This window comes from Python bivittatus, unplaced genomic scaffold (genome assembly GCF_059951505.1).
Source record: "Python bivittatus isolate LINGU-HERP-01145 unplaced genomic scaffold, Pbiv_v1 ctg000180_np1212, whole genome shotgun sequence".
Taxonomy (NCBI): Eukaryota; Metazoa; Chordata; class Lepidosauria; order Squamata; family Pythonidae; genus Python; species Python bivittatus.
In genome coordinates this window covers 257,066-275,964 of record NW_028277047.1, presented here as the reverse complement: position 1 = coordinate 275,964, position 18,899 = coordinate 257,066, and the positions used below count along the sequence as shown (strand labels likewise).

The window sequence follows — 18,899 nt, the reverse complement described above, 5'->3', positions numbered from 1 at the left end:
TCCTTCCTTCCTTCCTTCCTTCCTTCCTTCCTTCCTTCCTTCCTTCCTTCCTTCCTTCCATAGGTGTTGCCTTATTGACAGTCATTCAAAGAAGATCTGGAATTAGAGAAAGAGAAGGGGGGGGGCATTAAGAAGCAGTAACTCTCCAGTAGGGCAATCTTTTTTTGAAGGCCGCTTTCTTTGGAGAGATGGGCTAGAAAAATCTCTTCATTTGCAGAATGGTTCAAGGCCCTGTTTTGATTTTTTTCCTCAAGCTCCCAGCATTAAATCTCCCTCACATTACCTCCCACTCCCTCTGTTTTGGGGGGGGGTGATTCCAGCTCTCTCTTGATTTGGTGGGGAGAGGCAAGCAGGGCTCCTGCGTGCCCCCTTTTTAAAGCTCTGTATCAGCAACTCCTTGGCAGGAGGTGGGGGTGACGCAGGCAGGAAAACAGACCATTTTTTGGATGGGGTGTCTTGCAAATGTCTGTATTCCTTCCCCCTCCCCTTCCATCCTGGACTTGCTGGCTGGGGCTGAGAAAGGAAAGCCCAAATGCCCCGGGGCATAGGAAGCCGAATTGCCCATTTGCCACCTTGGCGCGTCAGGAGCGAGGGAGGGGGAAGAGCGGCCCACCGACCAGGCACAGGACGGTAATTTGTGGTTTTGCAAGGCTGGCAATCAGCAATATTCTGGCCACTGCAGGTGGGGTACAGTCTAATCTCTCTTTTTCACATTGGTGGCAGTGGCGATAACGCGTAATTTGATGTCCTTTCTAATAAAGCAGGTAAAGATACACATGGGAGCCTCTGGGAAGTGGGGCCTGGGTTGGCGCCGGGCTTCCTCTAAGCAGCCTTCCCCATGGCGGGGCTCGCCACTCATGGCAGCTTCCCGGTGCCCTCCCCAGCCATGGCAGACACGCCCATGGCCCTGCAAGCAAGTTGGCCGCAGGGGGTCCTGCCACGTTTGTCCCCACTTGTGATTTAACTTGCAGGGTGCAGGAGCACCAAAGCATGGGCAGGGGAGGAGCCACGCGATGGCTTCACTTGAATACTGAGTAACTGACTAATTAGTGTAGCTGTTGTTATAATATAGTGAAGGGTATCGCCAGACGGATGTCTCTGTCTCTGTCTCTGTCTCTGTCCAGATTCTGGATCTCGCTCGCAGCCGGCAGCTGCCTTTGCCAGACTGGGCTCCAGTTTGGGGGCAGGTCTGCAATATTACGTCTTTCGCTTTACGCCAAAGCGATACAGGCCATAAACATGCACCACATAGTTTTATTGGGAGTGCGGCACTCAGCAAACCGCCACACTTTTCTCTCTCCTGCATCTGATTGCTTTGATTATTTCACTCTACTTTGTTCTTGGAGAAGCCAGGGAGGAAGAGCAGAGTCTCTGCAATTATTTGGTGAGAGCAAGACATGTGGGTGTCTGAAAGAAACACTAACGGGGGGAGAAAGGACAGGGCCTGAGGAATTGCCCAAAGCAGAGAAGAAGAGAAATGGTGTGTGTGTAGGGAATGAAGTAAAACTACATGGAATTTGTGGTGGAGCCGGTTATGGGCGTAACAGTCAATGCCTCCTCTTCACCTCTCCACAGTTAACTTGCCTCCCCTTCTGGAGCTCAGCCTGAGAGCAACCAAACTGGGCTGTGTGTTCGCTAAAATAATGCCAGGCGTGCCCTGGGCTCTCTTGCCATGTGAGGGTGCATGCAGTCCAGATCCCTTCAATTGCCAAAGCACCAGGGAACATTTTGAAATGTTTCTTGGATGCTATACATTTCTCCACCTATAGAAAAGTAGGTGATGCTTTTCTGATGCCTTTCCAACTCCAAGAAAGTCTGTAGCTGCATTTTAGAGGTCCCTGTCATCCAACCCTGCGGGTCTCTGATATATGGTGCAAATTCTCTTCCTCTTAACTTTTTATATTTTCCTATTGTGAGCAAATGGGTGCCTTTATTTGCTGAGCATAGCTTTTGCTGATCAGAACAAAATTTTTAAGGGAAAAAGAATAGCCTTTTCCTCACAAACCTCAATGTCACCTATTTTTGGAGCGTGAAACACCAGCGCTGAGGGATACCAGTTTAATTAAATCACAGGACAGCTCACGTTAAGAGCTTGCCTGAAAATCTAATGCCATTAACTGCCTCTTCCCCCTCGTTGCAAAGAAGATTATCAAATGAACATTCCCTTCTCGACAGCATCCATAGATTACCACTTTGTAACTCTGAATCCGCATTAAGGCAACACCTTTATTAGCTCAAGTCAAGGACGCCAAATTCTGTGCAAGCTTCAGGGCCCGCTGCTCCCAGGGTGCCTCTGCTTCTTTACAGTTGCTGCCTGGATGGGGCAACGTGGTTCTGCAGACACGGAGACAGGGCAATTGCACCAGAGATGAAGCACACAAATGACAGGTTGCCCCTCATTCTGGACAGCCGGACGTCCAGCTCTGGGCGATGGCTTAACTCTGGCAGTTTTGGGTCAGACCTTGCAGCAAAATTCAGCAATTCACTGAACCCCGCCCACCTTGAAAACAAGTCTAAAGCTTCTGGTTATATACGTCTTTCCCATACAAATATCTGCTCAGAAATTGCTAGGCACAATGGCAGCTACCATCAGCCAAACAATGAAAGATTCATCCATGGCATTTTCCCAAGTCAAACGAGGGTGACTCAGCACAACAAATCAGACATTCAAGGGTACCCTCTAAGAAGGACCAGCTTGGACAGAGAGGCTGTGTCAGATTTTAGGGCTATCACCGAAAAGGCCCTTTCCTTACCCTCAGCCTTGCCCATCCGGCCTCTAACAGCAAAGGAAGGCAGTCGGGAGCCGCTGAAGCTGAGTTGAGCTGGGCCACGTTGGTCCAGGAGGACAGGCCAGCTCCACTGCAGGCCGATGTCCAGCTAATCATGGCTGAGGTTCAAGCAAGCAGCCTTTGCCTCCTTTAGAAGTCAGGAAGATGCCTGGCATGAGGCAAGCTGCGAAGAAGCCCCTCTGCGCTCTTAGCCTGATGGGACTCTGTTTCCAAGTCTTCCCATCCCTTGGTTGATCGTTCACTGAAGCTGAGTGCAGTTCTTGCTCCCTCCTCACCGTTCCGGAGAGGCCTCAGAAATGCTAAAAAAATGAAGCACCGGGAAGGTGGGAGGCCAGGGCCGGGGGAGCTGGCCGGATGAATGCCCCAGCCCTGACACTTGGGCACCTGAAGGAGGCTGGGGCTGGGCTCTCCTCCACCACGTCTTTGCCGAGCTGTCACACGACTCGCTCGCTGTGCACGAAATCTTTGGTACCAAAAAGGCTAATCTCAGGGCTTTCTCCTTAAGGATTGCGAGCAAACATCCACGGGGTAGAAATGGGTGGAGCACTCCAGTGCCAATCCAAGAGGACAATGTTAAATCCCATTCCCAAAATTTGGAATTCGTTTACGTATGAAGTGTTTTGGCTCCATTGTGCCTGGACAGGAGTGAAAAGCGGTGGGTGGGGGCGGGGAGGTTGCATTCTTGGAAAAAGGCGCCTGAACCACATTTTAAAGTTTGGTTCAGCAAACTGAGTCAGCTCTCAGCCTTCAAAATGGCCTTCTGTTGATGGAGGGGCGAGATTCTCTATGGCCTAGGTTTAACTCACTGTTTTAAAACAGAGTGGAATGACTGTAATTACAATATTATCATACTGAACTGTATAAAACGTTTTTTTTTTTAATTTTCTTTTTTTTTTCTCTTACCCTTAGTTTTCTGTTTTGTTTATCTAGCTTTTGCTACAGTTTCGTGATATAGTTTAAAGGAAGTGAAATTGCAATTGTTACTCTTGGTAACAACGTTTGTCTTTGTTGTCATTTGTATTAGAGTAGTTTAAAAAATTGAATAGTTTAAAGAAATGACCAAAAGAAGGTATCCTGCGATGCCTCCATGGCCTCTTCTCCTTGTTCCTGGAAGCAGGCCCAGGGACAGTCCATGGCAGGCATGGGAAGCTGAAGGGCGTAAGGCCGGGGGCCTCGCGGCCCTTAGTCCGAAAGGAGATGGACACCGACAGGGTTCTGCACACAACCGCAACGGCTGGTCTCCTGTGCTGCAGAAGAGCCCCAAAGTTAAAGGTTTTAATATACTGCATAACCGAGGACTGCAGAATGAGCTCCTTTGTTCTTGGAAGAGGTTTCGTCGGAGATGAAAGGAAGTGCTTCTGAAGTCCGTGGCGTTTGGGGGAATGGCTAAAAGTTTCCTGCCTTGGGGGGGCACAGGGGGGTGGAATGGAGACATCTGTGTCTTAGGTCTTGCTGGGTTCTTGTCCCAAATTTCTATCGAACGAATTTAATTTCTGTTGGGTGGGTCCGACTTACTGTGGCCTCTTATTTATTTAGGACTGTTAGAGGACACATTTCTCATCCTTATTTAATTATCCCCTTGGTCCCCAAGGGTTTCAATCGCGCAAAAACAGAGGCTCCTTTTAATTAAGCAGGTGGATCCTGGAGCATGAAAGAGCTTGAAGTAAAAAGATAGCGGGAGGGCCAGAGGACGTAAGAGGGAAAGAGCAAGGGAAGAGAAGCCATCGTAGAAGCACGGCCGGGGCCTGAGGCCTTCCACTAAGAGGTCTGGGCAGGGGCAACGGTTGGTCATCTCCTGCAAAAGGGGAGACTTTGTGGGAGGCGCTTTGGCTGGTCGTGGGAGGGCTCTCCATGCACCCCGGTGACCTGGTGGTGCCTTTTCCTCTGCCTTGTGAGCAATTGGGCGGATCCAGAGGCAGCTTCTGCAGATACGTGGCTACCGAGCGAGTGTTTGTGGAACCTGTTTATGCCCAGCCGGGAGAGAGCAGAGACTGCTCTGTGCCATGCTGAGGGGCGACACGTGGTCCTTCCTTCACATTTCTCCTGGACCTGAGCGCCAACACTGAAATGTTAATAAGGTCTTTTTGAGATGGTTTTCAGCATCACGGCTTTGGTTACAGCTGTCCTGAAGGCCCTGTTTCCAGGGTAGCATTTTTTAATGAATAATGAATTTTGTGGGTATGCCAATTTTGCCTCCTCCAGCCACGCTTTCGAACGAGCTGAGGAGGAAGGATCAGCTTTAGTGGCATCCCTGGGTTACTCTGCCGGCTCGGAGAGCCCCTTTGCCGGAAATGCTATTCCAAGGCCCAGAATACGGTTCCCCTGGGGGCGCTGGAAAGAGGCAGGTCGGGATGAGCGACCGAGGCAGGCCTGCCACCGTGTGGTGAGTCGGCCAGCGGCCGCGGGCAGCAATTCAGGAAATCCTCCAAGGGGAAGCCGCGGAGGCACAAAGAGCCACAGCTGGCAGGAACAGCTCTGGAGTCTGGCGGTCAAGAAAAGGAGCCCCTGCCTGCGAAGTCCCCAGGAGTCAAGTGCAACTCAGAGATGCTCTTCTTTTCTACAGTCTGGGAAGACTGTAAAGTCCCCGTCTGGTAGGAGTGTGTGCATGTGTTTCCGACGCTAAACAGACATGGTGGAAGAGAACCCGTGTACCTGCCCAGGGCTGGGCGGGAGAAGAACCATCCTTGAACCCGGAGCTGCAGGCTCTCCCCTTCTGCTAAACAAATCCCTCCTTTTATTAGAAAGAGCAGCCTTCGTCCTCAGACTCGTTTGTTCGCTAGATGGCAGAGTTGGCTCTCTTGAAAGCTGCCTTTGAAGGAGAGCGCCAAAGGCAGGCAGATCCCCAGGGACCAACCTCCCAGAGGCAAGTGGGCAAAATCCAGGGGACCCCTCGGCTGAACAAACAGCGGCTAGACAAAAGTTGGCAGGTTCCTGACTGAGCCACATTCTTCCCGGCGAGGTACCTCGAGCGAGCGGCCCGCGGCTACCCTGGGAGGACGGTCGTTGGCGCTTCCTGGAGGGAATCAACTGTTCCTTGAACGGAGATTTTGGAAGAAGAGGCGGTGAGGCTTGCACTGGTCACTGCAGCTGGACCGTGAAACCACAGATATCCTCGACCGGTGGATTCCCCACGGAGGGAAGGGACTAAGTGCTGACATGTAGAGTCTGTGTGTGTCCCCCCCGTGCCCCACAGAGACAGGCATCCTTCTTTTCCATCTTTCCTGGAGAAGCCTTAGAAGCCCAGCGATTGCCTCCTTCAGCTCCTGGGAAGGAAAAGAAAGGACCATCTTGTCTTATTAATAATTACAGGTCCGTGTATTTTATTGTTGTGCTTTCTGGCCCGTAGGCCGTAGCAAAGGTTTGGTTTGGACCCTGAGGGGGTCTTTGGGGAAGACGCAGGCGTGCTTTGCCCAGGATCCTGAGCATTTTGCAGCTGTGTCCTGGGAAGCCTCGCCCTCCGCAGCATCGTGGCCAGGAATGAAATGGGCCGAACTCCCTTCCCTGTCGGGTGACTCACCTTCCTGGTTCAGCTGCTGGCAAAGGGGGGAGCGCTTTTCCCCCAGAACAAGACAGGTGGTGATTATGTTCTCCCCTCATTTTCTCACTCCTTCCCTCCTTCTAACAAAGCTGGGATCACCCCCAACCCGCCCCCACACGCGCACTGCCAAGACAGAAATAGAAGTTGCTTTCACACTTGTGAACCTCACTTCCTCCGTCAGCCCCACCGTAGGACAAGCTGCATTTGCTCGTGGCACCAGCTAGCAACCCCAAGGTCTCCAGGTGCATCAGGGACGGGTTAGAAAGAGACGGGACAATTTTTCATGGAGGGAGGGGCAAAACGCTTTGCTTTGCTTTGCTTTGCTTGCACCCCTTCAGCCTTCCGGCCTTCTCCACCTTTGCATTCCTCTCACCGGCGTGGCATCCTTCTCGGGGCTCTTCTGGACAAGCGGCCTGACCTGTCCATTCGTGGATGCTTCAGGACCAGCTGGGAGAGGCGGGAGGTGCCCTCAGGCCTTTGGGGCATCAGGAGGAGCAGGGCCCTGCACAGGACCAGCAGTGCACACCCAACTGAAGTGACCCCCACTGAGCTGCTTGATCCAAGGTCGGTGAACGTGAGCCAACCTGAGCCTCCTGCTGCCTTGTTTCTGAATCGGTTTTTGGGCCAGCGTCGCTGGAGAGCCTGGCAGCATTTTCATGCTGTCCCTTTTGCCCTCCCGCCGCCCAGAACTGGCAGCAGCTGGCTTGTGTAAATTCAGCCTTGGACGTGGTTCACTCCGTCAGCCTTCCACCAGCGCCTTCCAGAATGAGCTGCAGGGCTCCGGGGCCCCAGGATGACCCTCCTCCAATTTCCACTGGTTCCTGAGAATCAAGCAGGCGTTTGCTCCTCCATCATTGGAGACGGGATTTTCTCATGCCTGACATCAGAGCTGGTGCTCACAAGCCCTCGCGCTGAATTGTCATCTGGGAACAATCGGAGGGGCTGAACCGTTCACGCTCTCTCTCACGCCCCGGTGGTCTCTCTTGGAGGACTGACTTGCCCAGAGCCTAAAATATTCCGGAGGCTTGGTTAACTGATGCTAATTAGCACCCCTGGCAGAGCGAGGGGGGACCATCTCAGCAGGGGCTGGCACTGCCCCTGCCCCCTCCCAGTGCTCTCTGTGATCCTGCTGCCACCGAGGCTCAGCCCCCAAGAGGAAATGGAGGTGCAGCTGACCGGCCGGAAGGATGGTCTCGGACGGGCACTCCTGACCCCCGCTGGCCTCTTAGCAGGTAAGCAGCTTGGCCTCGTTTGGCTCCGTGTCCTCATCGCAGCGACGAGGACCTTTAGTTCTGGGGGTCCTCTGCAAACAGGGAAGGTTTCTCTGCCTTGCACGCAAACGCAGCACGGCTGCCTTGCTCGGCGAAGGGGAGAAAAGGATCCGACCTGGGCGAACGTGATCCCGGGGCTGCAGCCTCCCCCTCGAAGGTTGCCAACTGCTCTTGGAAATGACAGAAACGGGGCTCCTGGGCATACCTACACGGGAGTCCACCCCCCTGGGCAGGGGGTCTTAGATAGGAAGCTGTGACTGTTCCCCCAAACAGTGAGTCTGTCCCTCTTGTTTTCCTTCTGAATCCCTCCACTGGGTATAATTTAATTACTGCACTTTTTATTTTATTCTAAAAGCCAGTTATTTAAAACCAATCGTTTCCTCTTGCATGAACTAACTTGTAGTTGGCGAAGAGTTAAACGGATGTTGATCTAGGAAGAAAGAAGTCTGAACGAGCCACGTATGATATTCCTACTGACTGAATTCCCCCAGCTCCTCTGATTCACCAACTTTCCAGTCCTTATTAAGAAACTAGGATAACAGAACTCACTGCCCACTGCTCTCTGCTTCGAGGCAAGGGACCGCTTCTTCCTCGCAAGCAGCTTTCCCGGCTGGCCCCGAGTCCTTCCAAGGAGACCTGAGCAGGATCAAACCCAAAGGGTTTCCAGGTCTTGCTCCTTTATGCAACAGCAAAACCGATGAACTCCTTCGTTCTGGGTTGTCTCACCAAAGAAGGAAGTATCGATTCACAATTCTCCCCACCCCACTGCCAGTTTTCTCAGCATATTTTATTTAGAGAGGCCATTTCCAGGACTTGCGATGCTAAGTATAGAGAGGGAAGCATTAAATTCACCATCCTCCCTTCTTGGGCTGTGCAGCTCCTTGCAAGAAGCAATCCAGCAGTTTGGGTTGCTAAGCAAGGTGTGTGTTCCTGCGCTGGTAGGAAGCTGCACATTCACACAATTAACTTGTTGTTGCTGTTTGCAAGATTCCCGCTTTCTCTCTAAAGAGACGAGAGAAAGACAGGGCAAGGCAGGAATAATCAAGCAGAAGTTTCACTCATGTTCCTACAGTATCCTAATTTTACTGGCTTAAAAAAAAGATGCTTGTTTTTACTAGCATATCATTGTTTGACCCTGTTAAAAACCAGAGCTTTGCCATCAAATGTCAGTGGTAAAGCCTTTGAGAGTTTTGCGGGCTGCCAAACTGAAGCGCCAGATGTTTATTTATCTCTACTTAAATATATTCACCCCTATTTTTCCACAGCAGTGGCTCACTTATTAACTTCCGCAGGGACTTTCAGCTTGAGACACATGCAACCTTTCAACAAGAAATCCAGTGGAAAGTGGGAAATGGGTTTCTTAATGCACTTACCTTAAAAGAAGGCTCGGAAAGGTACGTTTTGAGCTGGAAACTCATGCAGCGAGGATGTCGAGGGACTTCTACTGGCATCTTCACATGAATGGCCCTCGTTGCTCTGCAGCATCTTCCCATTTGTGAGTTGCTTATGTCCAGAAACATGGCCAGCTGGTTTGAGACTCTCTCTCCACACACACCCAGAAGGCCATAAATTTACTTTCAACTATGCCAAACATTGTAATAGGAAGCCCTTCCCCAGAGAGCATAGGAAGAAAGCCGTACGAACACTTGCTCAGCAGCCTCTCCAGATGGTTGCCGAGTTTTATGTCTTAGTGCTTAAAAAAAAAAACTCCCCCCAAATTTTCCCACCAGCTTGGCTGGTGTTTGCTCTGTAAAAAGAAAACAGATATTAACCCATCCTCTTGGACGTCTGCTTGTTTACCTTTCAGGTGAAGAGAAAGTGCCTTGGGACCCTCGTGCTGACACAGGGGCTCCTTTCTAGGCAAACCGGATGGTTGCAACACGCGGAGAAGGTGGCCGTCCGAACGCCACGCAAGCGTCCTGGGGGCCTTCTTAGTTTTCAGATGGCCCAGATGTTCTTACAGGGACAGGGGGAATACCCCAAAACAGCAGCAACCAGGCCCTTCTGCTAAGACAACAGTGTCTGAAAAAAACAGAAGGAAAAACATTTACTTATTATAGATTCATTCCTCAGGGACATTTAATTAACTATCCCAACACAGATATTCTGGAAGGTGGATGCATAAAACCCGTAGTAAAACCTGTGTTCTCTCTTTCCGGAGTGCAGGGTGTGGAAGAACGGATTTAAAATGCAGGAAGACAGATGCCAGTTCGAAGGTAGGAAAAACGTCCAGACAGCAAGATCCGTCTGTCAAGGCGGCTTTAAAAAGCTGCCTTCTGCCCTGAGCAGAAAGGCCTCCGGGCTCCTTCCCCTGCTGTGTCTTTGTGATTCAGTGGCACGCTTGGGTTTGACGCCAAAATCCCCCCAGCCCAAGGAAGAGAGGCAACGTAGCCCTCTCTCCTGGAAAACCGACTAAGGCAGAAAGATAATCGCCCATTGATCTGCAGGGAAGACCAGCATCCTTTCTCAGATACTTTACCTTAAAACAGGAAACTGGTCTGATTCACAGAGAATGCGGTAATGGGGGCACTGGCTTCTTTTTCAGGCTGATCTTCCTTGCGGGGGTGATGTCCCAGATCGCCCCTGTTGGGAGAATACAGCCTTTGCCCCATGTCTCCCCCAGGCCTGCAGCTGGCCAGGCCCAGAACGTGAACGGGGTCCTGGGGGGATCAGCGGAGTTCTCCGGGAGTGTCAGGCCCCGGCAAAAGTGAGAGAGATCGAGTGGAGCTACTGGGCAGGCCTGGGAAGCGCTCTCCTGGTGGCCTCCTTTCGGGACGGCAGATTTGAATGGCCGAACGCTGCCCACCGCTCTCAGCGCTTCTTATTCCTGCACGGCCAGCAACCCCACCGAGCACAAGATGGTTTCCTTCGATTTGCACAGATCTGCCAGAGAGGAGGTGGGGAGACCAGCCCCCCTTTTGATTCACCATTTCTTGGGGAGGAAAGCCTTGCTGGGGGGGATGGACGTGCCCTGGTTTGTCTGAACTTCCAAAAGGCAGAACGGCGCCTCATCCTGCCCAGATGGCCTGAGCCGGCTCCAGAGCTCCCTCAGTGACACAGCAGAGGCATTTTCCGCCTCCGGGCTGGAATCGGGGACTTGCAGTCGAGCAACCCCTGGGGAATGGCGAAGCCTCCTGTGGCCCCTCTTCTGACTCTACCTGCAAAGCTGGAGGTTTGCTCCGTCACGATGGGCACGCCCTGTTTGCTCTTCTCTGGCGGACTCCTGCAGCTGGGGCCTCCTTCTCCAAGCGCAGCTACCCGATTCTGACCTTCCTCCTCGAGCCACTGGCCCTCGGGATGGCCTTCTGGTGCCAGCGCGTCAACGCCAAGAATTCGGCACGGGCCGGTGAGCCGAAGTCTCTCTGCTCCCTGAGGCTCCTCGGCAAGGCTGCTAACGCAGGGCGCTGCTGGCGAGCTGTAGCGGCTCTTTGGGCCGAAAGAGCCGGCACGTGGATTCAGGCACCCCCCGGGAAAAGGGCTGAGAGGTCCTTGGCGTGTTCCGGGCTGCTCTTGTTGGCAGAGGAGCAGACAAGGTGGGCTGGTAACCCCAGGGCCTCCCCTCCTTCCTCTGCCCCCTTTGCAGACCCCCGCCAACCCTGAAGGCGGAGGAGAGACCCTCTGATTCCCGAGATGCAGAGACCCCTTGGAGACCTCCTGCACCAGAGAACAGCCAGGCGAGAGCCTCCCACCGTGGCCAGCTCAGGCCACTTCAGGAATCGCCTGCTGGCCAGACCAGGCTCAAGTCAGCCTTTGGATGTCTCTGAAGCCGCCCCACCCCCCCGCATGCTGCGAGGCTGGCTGCCGCCCAGCAGGCCCCCTGAAGAGGATAGACTGCTTCCCAGCAAAGAGGCTCCTTCTGTCCTCCTGCTTGATGTTCATTTACTGCATGCATTTCTATGCTCCGTTTAATCACACAGCCCTCACAGAGGAGGTGGCAAAAAAAAAGTTAAAACATAAAATATTAAGAATGCATGCCCCAAAAGGATAAAAGCAATTTGAAGCTGCAAAACTGTCATAGGTTTAAATTTGTGTTCTCCTAAGGCAGTTTACACTGAAAACACCAAATACAATAAAACAGGGTTGTTGTTTTTTTAGAAAAATACATTACCATAATAGAATAATTACAATAAAAAAATAAAATGTCATCCGAAGTTGGAAATATGACAGAGTTTTTCATTTTGTTTTGTAAAACACAGAATAGCACACGGATTAAGTAGAAACTGGAAAAAACGATCTCTAAAAATCCAGCCTCTTTTAAAAACACCTCTCCGCTCGAGTTTATTAATCATCTTGAAGCTGTGAAAGGACTGAGGTCTACCCAGAGGCCCATTTGCTCAGACCTTCCTCTGAGACTGGGAAGCCTTGGGACTTTTTGGCGGAGCAGCAAGGGGACTTTCCTTCTTAACCCTCCATAGGGGAACCGGAAGCCACCAGTCTAGGCCAGGGTTTCTCAGCCTTGGCAACTTTAAGACGTGTGGACTTCAACTCCCAGAATTCCCCAGCCACCATATGCTGGCTGGGGAATTCTGGGAGTTGAAGCCCACACGTCTTAAAGTTGCCAAGGTTGAGAAACCCTGGTCTAAGCCATGAGACAGGGCTTCCTATTCTAGAAGCCGCCTCATTCCCTTTTGCTTGACCCGAGTGAACCAACAATCCCCAAATGACCCCTTGACTTTATAGAGATGCTTCCCTAGAAATAAAAGCAACTGTGTTTCCCCCCAAAATCTCCGCAAGAGAGATTTTGCTGGAAAACCGCCCCGCTGGGAGGCCCGAAGGCAGCCCTCTGAGCCTCTCGGGGACCCACCCAAGCCGGCCGTTTCGGACAGACCGCCTCCTCCTTTCTGGGTGGCTTCCTGGCAGGGGTCCCGGGGCAGCCCCAGGGCGAAGGGGCAGCAATGAAGCCTCAGCCAAGCGCTCAGGAGGAGTTCACCCACTGCCTCCAAGCGAAGCCAATGAGGAGGGAGACTTCAGCTCTTCAGGGCGAGAACTCAGGTGTGCTCGCTTTTGGGATAGGCTTGTACCAATTTCGCAACTTTTTTTAATGAATGGGACAGCGGTACCTTGAGATTTTAAAAAACTGAAGTGGGAGAAGGCCTGACTGTGCACTGAACAGAGAAGAGGCGTTTCTCAGCATCTCTCTTGAGAAAGCAGAGGTTATTGCAACACGGGGAATTACGATTTAGAGAAGAGGAGCATTCTAGCAAGATCTTTTAACAGGACAACATCAGTTTTGGATACAGGTGGCAGGAGGGAGGGGAGAAGAACAGAATCTACCAGAATGGAAAAGGCACTTTATACATAAATATCTGGATCTATTTTCTTTAAACCTGTTAATAAATCTGCCACATTTATTCAGGCACTCCCCAGCCGTAATTCTGCTTTCTTGGACCGCAGTCAGATAAAATGACTTCATCTTCTGAAGTGAAGGGATATTATTCAGTGCGCAGTCTAGTTTCCACAAAACTAAAAATCAAAACAAAGAGATCCCATCCCGCCATTTTGTGCTCTTTGATTCAAGAACTGCAGCTGGAAGAAAACTGGACTTAGTGCTGGCGGAAATGTCAAGTCTCCTTTGGGTTCAGCTTGGCTCCTGTGCAGTTTTCTTGGCAAGGATATGGAAGGGTTTCCTCTGCCTTCTTCCAGTAAGCTTTCTGCAGCCCTGGGATCTCCTGGTGGTGTGCCATCCAAAACTTGACCATTGTGGAATCAGCCAAAATCAGCTGCCTGCTGCCACCGAGCCAGATGGAAGTGATGGGAGGAACCCAAGTGGGGTTCCTGAAATGTCCTTCTGTCTGTAGGGCTTGCTAGCCAGGAAAGTCTCTGCTACTTTTCAAGCTGATCAATATTTCTGCTTCGAGGAATTAAGTCCGTTAATTAGCACTTCTCTTAGCCTTCCTGCAGATACAGGTATTGCTGAAAGGGCTAAAATGTGGTGGGAGTGGGGGAGCTACTGTGTTAGGCCAGATTGTGTTATTTACAATCCTGCTCGCCCTGTTTCTTTAAATATCAGCTCATCCATTTACCCTCTGCATGACTGTGCAAAAATGAAACCCATCACGACACATTGAAGACTGGAAATTAAAGTACAGAATTGCCTGAATAAAGTCCTCAAGCAAGAGCGACTCCCTCGGCCGAACTCCCGCTGCCTCCGCCGAGTTTTCATCCTTTGCATTTCAGCTGAGGACTAATCTGGAGATGTGGCCGAAAATATTCCTCCGCTAAAAAACCCTCTTTTCTACCGTTGACCGTTAGCTGTGGAGAAAAGGCCAAGGGGCGCTGGCTGCGGAAAGGGGGCTCCGGGCCTCGCCATCAGCGGGGGCAGCGCTTGACCCTCACGGCGGCTGCTCGCCTCGCCGGGGCTCTCGCAGGGCGCCGGGCGGCTCCTGGCTACAAACGGGAGCGGAGCAAGAAGGCCCACAGGCACAGCCACTTGATTTCACACACACACCCGCCACACACACCCACACAAACACACGTGTAGCCTACCTCACAGGGGTGGTGTTGCGAGGCTAAAATGGAGGCGAGAGGAGCCCCTGGGCCCCCTGAGGTCTCTGGGGGAGGCAGGGCCAGACGCAGCTCAGCCCAGCCCAGCCCAGCCCAGCCGATCAGACCTTCCCTCTGCCCGCCTTGAGCGGCGGAGGCTGCCCCAATCTTTCCTCGGGTCTGGATGGGCCGGGCGACGCTGAGACCCTTGGCGCTGACCCGGGGGGACAGTCGCCTTGCACCGCGCGAGGCTTGCCAACTTCCTCTTTCGAGCGGGGGGCCGAGACCCGCCCGGCCCTGCGGCCGCCTTGGCTCAAGGGAGACGTCGGCGGTCGCCCGCCCAGCGACGCCCGCGCCCCGCCCCCCGCCCCGTCCCCCCACCCCGCCAGAGGTTCTGCCTCTGGGCAGCAGACGGAGCGCTGCCGGGCGGGCTCGCGGGGGAGGAAGGCGGGGCGGGCAAAAGGAAGCTGTCCTTAACTGGGCAGCCGGCAGGCCTTACGCAAGAGAAGCCGACCCGTCCTGCGGCTTCATCTCCCTGCTCGCGGATGAAGCGGTTGTTGGGGGACAAGCCGGGCCGCGAGGCAGAGGAAGGGGCGCTTTCCCCCCAGAGCCCTCCCGGCGGGCCTGGCCAGATGGCATCGAGGGGAGCCGCCCTGCGCTGCCGGAGGAAGGTGGCGGGCAGATGCTCCCTGGGCGGGAGCTGCCGCGTCCTGCTCTGGGCGGGGACCGTCGCCTCTTTGCTGCTGGGTGAGTCTCTCTGGGTCGCTCGGGGGGCAGCGCGGGGCGCGCGGGGCCGAAGCTCCCCGCAGCGAAGAGCCGCCGGGCATCGGCTGAGGGTACTGGAAAAGTGGGGCGGTGGGCAGGGGGAGGATGAGTGGCTGGATTGCGCTTCCAGCTGGCTTCACTTGGAGGGGAAGAGGGCCGGGCTCGTTCTTTCCGGTTGCTTCACGTGCTACGCAACACGTGTTTCTCTCCCTTCAAGAAAAGGGGTGTTTTTGCAGCTGGGAGGAGCGTCCCACCCAAAACCTTGTGGCCTCTGTTTCTGTTTGAAAGGCACCTCGGCCGATCCAAGAGGACGGGGTCCGGAGTACCAGCTGCACGTGACCCTGCGGAGATCAGTCCTGCTTTCTGCCCGTGTCCCTTCGGACCGCCTGGTGTCTGCCGCCGACTGGGACTTTGAGCCCCAGGGCGGCCCCAGGGTCCTCCTGGTGGAAAGCATCAGTGGGAGGCCCCCGGAGATCAATTCAGGGCACAGGCTTGGGCCACGCGTGGAAGTGATCAACATGACCTGCCTGAGGATCTGGGATCTGGAAATGGGGGATGATGGGCTATACAAGGCCCGGGTCAAGTTCCGCGGAGGAGGTGTAGAAGATTACAGCTTCGCCCTCACCCTCCATGGTAAGCGAGAAGCCAGCTCAACTCTCGGGTCAGCTGAAGGGGAGGGCAGCTGGGCATCGGCCAAGGGAGGGCACCTTTACTCCGGAGACTGGCACCCTGCTCCCCACTTCCTGCTGAGTGGTCTCAGAGTGACTTCTTCCCACTCCCGGGAATACATATGGGTTGGAACCACCTGTGGAAAGCTACAGGGAATGAGAGCTGCTTAAGTTTCCTTTCCTTTGTATGGCCTTCCTCCTCCTCCTCCTCCTCCTCCTCCTCCTCTTCCTCCTCCTCTTCTTCCATTGTGTCCCTGAAAGGCGAGAGCAGGGGGGGTGCATGTGTTCCTGGGGAGACCCCACCACAGTTTTCCTGCCTGGGCTGTGAGCCAGGCACGGTAGAGTAGCTGTAAGGGCTGAAAGGAGCAGGAGGACAGACACCCCCCGCCCAGAATGACGCTGGGACTGCCTGCTTCTGCTGGGACAAGGCCCAGGAAGGGCTCAACCGTGCCTTGGTTTCCCCCAACAGAGCCAGTCCCGAGCCCCCAGGTGAGCTGCAACGTCACATCACACTTCCCAGAGGGGTGCAACGTGTCCCTGTATTGCCAGGGTGCCGGGACCGGGGAGTTCAAGGTCTCGTGGACTGAAGGAGAGCCCCCCCAGGCCTTGGAAGAAGGGGGCTCCGACTGGTACCAGCTTTCTGGCAATGGCACAGCTCTTCGCTTGTGGTGGCCTTTTGGCTCCTCCCGCTCGCCCTTCACCTGCCTGATCAGCAGCGCGGCCGAGGAGAAGAGGGCCTCGCTGGAGGTGGCCTCCTGCTGCTTCCGTGCAGGTGAGCCAGCCCCATCTCTGCCCCTCGGGAAGGAGGCGCGGGCAGCCTTGGCAAGCTGTGTGGGGAAAGGCTTCTGACCAGAGGCCTGTTGAACTCTGCAGGGGCAAAGGAAACCAGACGCCTGACCTGGCTGTGGTGTTTGCTCGCCATTGCCCCTGTGGTTGTCCTTTTGGGGTTGCTGCTGCTCTGGAGGACAAGGAGGAAAAGGACCCCCAGCAGAGGTAGGAGCCCCCTGGCTGGGCCCGAAAAAAAGCTCTGCTGAGTCCACTCGCTTCCCCAGAGAGGTTGGACTCCAACTCCCATCCCCCCCAGCTGCTGGGAGCTGTGGGCTAACACGTCTCCATGGCACAGGGCTGGGGGAGCGGATGCGCCCGAAGGGTTCTCCCTGCAGGCTCGTTCTCTTAACCCTTGGCTCTTCCCGTGCAGCACCACCAGCACTTTTGATTTCTTCAAAACGTTTGAGCCTTCAAACATATCCAAACAAAACCGTTTGTTTTCAAAACAAAACCTTCCCAGAGCAACTTACAGAGCATTTAACAGCGGGCTGGAAAATGAGATGCAACTCCTGCAAATGCGAGCGGGAGAACCGCACTCGCTGGGAAGCTTCTGGGGCAGAGAAGACTGTGGCTCCAGAAGAAGAAGGGGGCCTCTCTGCCTGCTCCCGAGGGGGGCCAAGCACAGTAAGCCCTCTTGCGTTCTGCAGGCCTATCCAAGAGGGAGCAGCCTTACGAGGCCAAATACTCGAATCTGGCGGCGCAAGGCGGGTCCCGCGGGAGCAGCTGTGGCCAGGTGGGATCGGGTCGCCGGGCCGGGAGAACACGATCCTCTGATCCTTCAGGGCTGGAGCCAGACTGACCTGGCCTCTTACCTGAACCCACTAAAGGGAAGCCAAACACCAAGGAGTAAAATAATAGTAATATTATCAAAATGTGTAATTTGCCCTCCCTGCTCTGGGTCCTCGAGCGGAGAGACCCTGCGGAGGGCCGTCTACAGGGGGATTTCTCTTCTGCTTTTCCCTGCAGCCGTGTGATCCCCTCCCTGAGCCGAGACTGAAATCTCCAACTGTCTACGCCGTTCTCGGGAGCGAGCCCCACCTTTACAATGAAGCCACCTGAAGGAGGCAGGGCTGCGGCAGGTACGGAGCAGGCTGCCCCCCCCCAATCTCTGCCTCTCAAGCTAACCCACCCCACGGGGGGTCGTGTGGTCTGAGCTGCATAATTCCATGCAACGGACATACTCAGCCCTGAGAGAGCAAAATGCGAAGAGAGTTCTCTGGCCATGTGCTAAATTCCTGGCAATCTCCGGCTGGCCCGGTTTTCCTTCCTTTGGCCCTTCCTTTGCACTAGAAGATCGGCCACGAGAGCTGGAATCTGTGGCTGATCTTCTAGTGCAAAGAAAAGGAATTTGTTCAGTTTCCTTTTTTTATTGCGTCGCTCACAGACCGTCTGATCTTTGATGATTTCCCGCGGACCAGAAAGATGGGGAACTTCCACGAGCAGCTTCTTGTCCTCTGTGCCACACCAGGGCACACGATTGGGGGGCTACCCTGCAGTCATTTCCAGGGTTTGTGCTCTTCGCCCTTCACAGCTTTGCTGCTGGCAGGACCGGGACCTGGGGAGGCCGGCTGGTGCTTTGGAGTCACAGCCCACTTCATCCTGCTTTGCACCGCCACGAGCCGTTTTCATGGTTACTGCTGGAGCTGCTCCCCGTAAATTAGATCCCTCTGCGATGCTTTAAAATGCTGAGCGTCCGGCCCACGTACTTCCAAGATGCCCTCTTTGGTATCGTCGCCTTAAAGAATCTCAAAAGTTTAGAGTTCCATTTGAAGGCATCTTTGGAAGTTCCTAATAAGAGTTTTTCTCAGAGCTGGATCCCGATTATTTTCTAATTGACCAAGAGCCTTTGGCACGGTCCTGCAGATGCTCCTGTTTGGAAAAACCTTTAAAATGGTTTCTCAGCGGAGGAAGGCTGTTTGTGACTCAGAAGGCTGGATAGCAAAGCTGCTTAGTCAGCATGTAATCAGGAAGTAGCTAGCACAGATCTTTTCCCGCGTGCCTGCCCAAATCATCACCTTTTCCTTCTTTTAAGAGCTGGTTTTGACTCTCAGCCACGAGGGGCTTAGGTCACCTCTGACAGGGCTGGATCTCGTGTCCTGCCTGGCTCACGTGCCCAGGTGGGGAGGTGCAGGAAACACGGCCTTCCCGGTGGTGACACCTCAAGGAAACCCAAAGACCTCTTAAATCCACGCTGGTGAACACCTGCACACCGTAACCCCACTGCCCTTTGGCGATGTGATTATTGTGACAGAGATGAGAGAGACAGACAGATACAATCATTCCTGGTCAATTTTATTCTTTTTAAAAATAAATTCATTTGTCACTGACTCTCTTGTTTTTATTTGGTTCCACTGCAGGGGGTGACTGGAGGTGAAAAGCTTTTTAAGTAGTCCTCTGAACCGTGTGGATGCATGCAGCTTTTTAAGGTCAAGAGATAAAAACTGCCTGCTTGCAGAAGAAAAAACACACCCTGCTGATCTGGTAGAGTTGAAATGTGGAGCCCAAGCACAGGGCTTCTGTAGCTCCCCCACCCCACCCCACCCCCCCACCTGCCAGC

At 53.7% G+C, this 18,899-nt stretch overlaps 1 protein-coding gene and 1 long non-coding RNA gene across 4 annotated transcripts; one reads left to right on the top strand and one right to left on the bottom strand.

Moving 5' to 3' along the window:
* Positions 1-182: 182 nt before the first annotated feature.
* Positions 183-14,273, bottom strand: LOC148216338 (uncharacterized). Its single transcript, XR_015795501.1, has 4 exons — positions 10,757-14,273; positions 10,078-10,181; positions 8,972-9,620; positions 183-6,052 (listed from the first exon to the last, which is right to left on the bottom strand). It is a non-coding gene; the product is annotated as an uncharacterized LOC148216338 (long non-coding RNA).
* A 231-nt stretch (positions 14,274-14,504) lies between these two features.
* LOC112540723 (uncharacterized) lies at positions 14,505-18,663 on the top strand. Of its 3 annotated transcripts, XM_088137033.1 has the most exons (7): positions 14,505-14,828; positions 15,135-15,479; positions 15,984-16,286; positions 16,388-16,507; positions 16,990-17,075; positions 17,309-17,421; positions 17,727-18,663. In XM_088137033.1, exons 1-6 carry the CDS (start codon positions 14,627-14,629, stop codon positions 17,399-17,401), a joined length of 1,149 nt encoding a protein of 382 aa, XP_087993159.1. In that variant the 5' UTR covers positions 14,505-14,626; the 3' UTR covers positions 17,402-17,421; positions 17,727-18,663. The 3 variants fall into 3 exon arrangements, with proteins under 3 accessions (XP_087993159.1, XP_087993160.1, XP_087993161.1); XM_088137034.1 differs by lacking the exons at positions 16,990-17,075; positions 17,727-18,663 and having other exon boundaries at positions 17,309-17,718; XM_088137035.1 differs by lacking the exons at positions 16,388-16,507; positions 16,990-17,075; positions 17,727-18,663 and having other exon boundaries at positions 17,309-17,718.
* The last annotated feature ends 236 nt before the right edge of the window (positions 18,664-18,899 follow it).

Coding starts and splice junctions, on each gene's coding strand:
- LOC112540723 (XM_088137033.1), top strand. CDS start 14,627: ATGAAGCGGTTGTTGGGGGACAAGCCGGGCCGCGAGGCAGAGGAAGGG. Junction 15,480..15,983: donor CTTCGCCCTCACCCTCCATG/GTAAGCGAGAAG, acceptor TTCCCCCAACAG/AGCCAGTCCCGAGCCCCCAG. Junction 16,287..16,387: donor CTCCTGCTGCTTCCGTGCAG/GTGAGCCAGCCC, acceptor TGAACTCTGCAG/GGGCAAAGGAAACCAGACGC.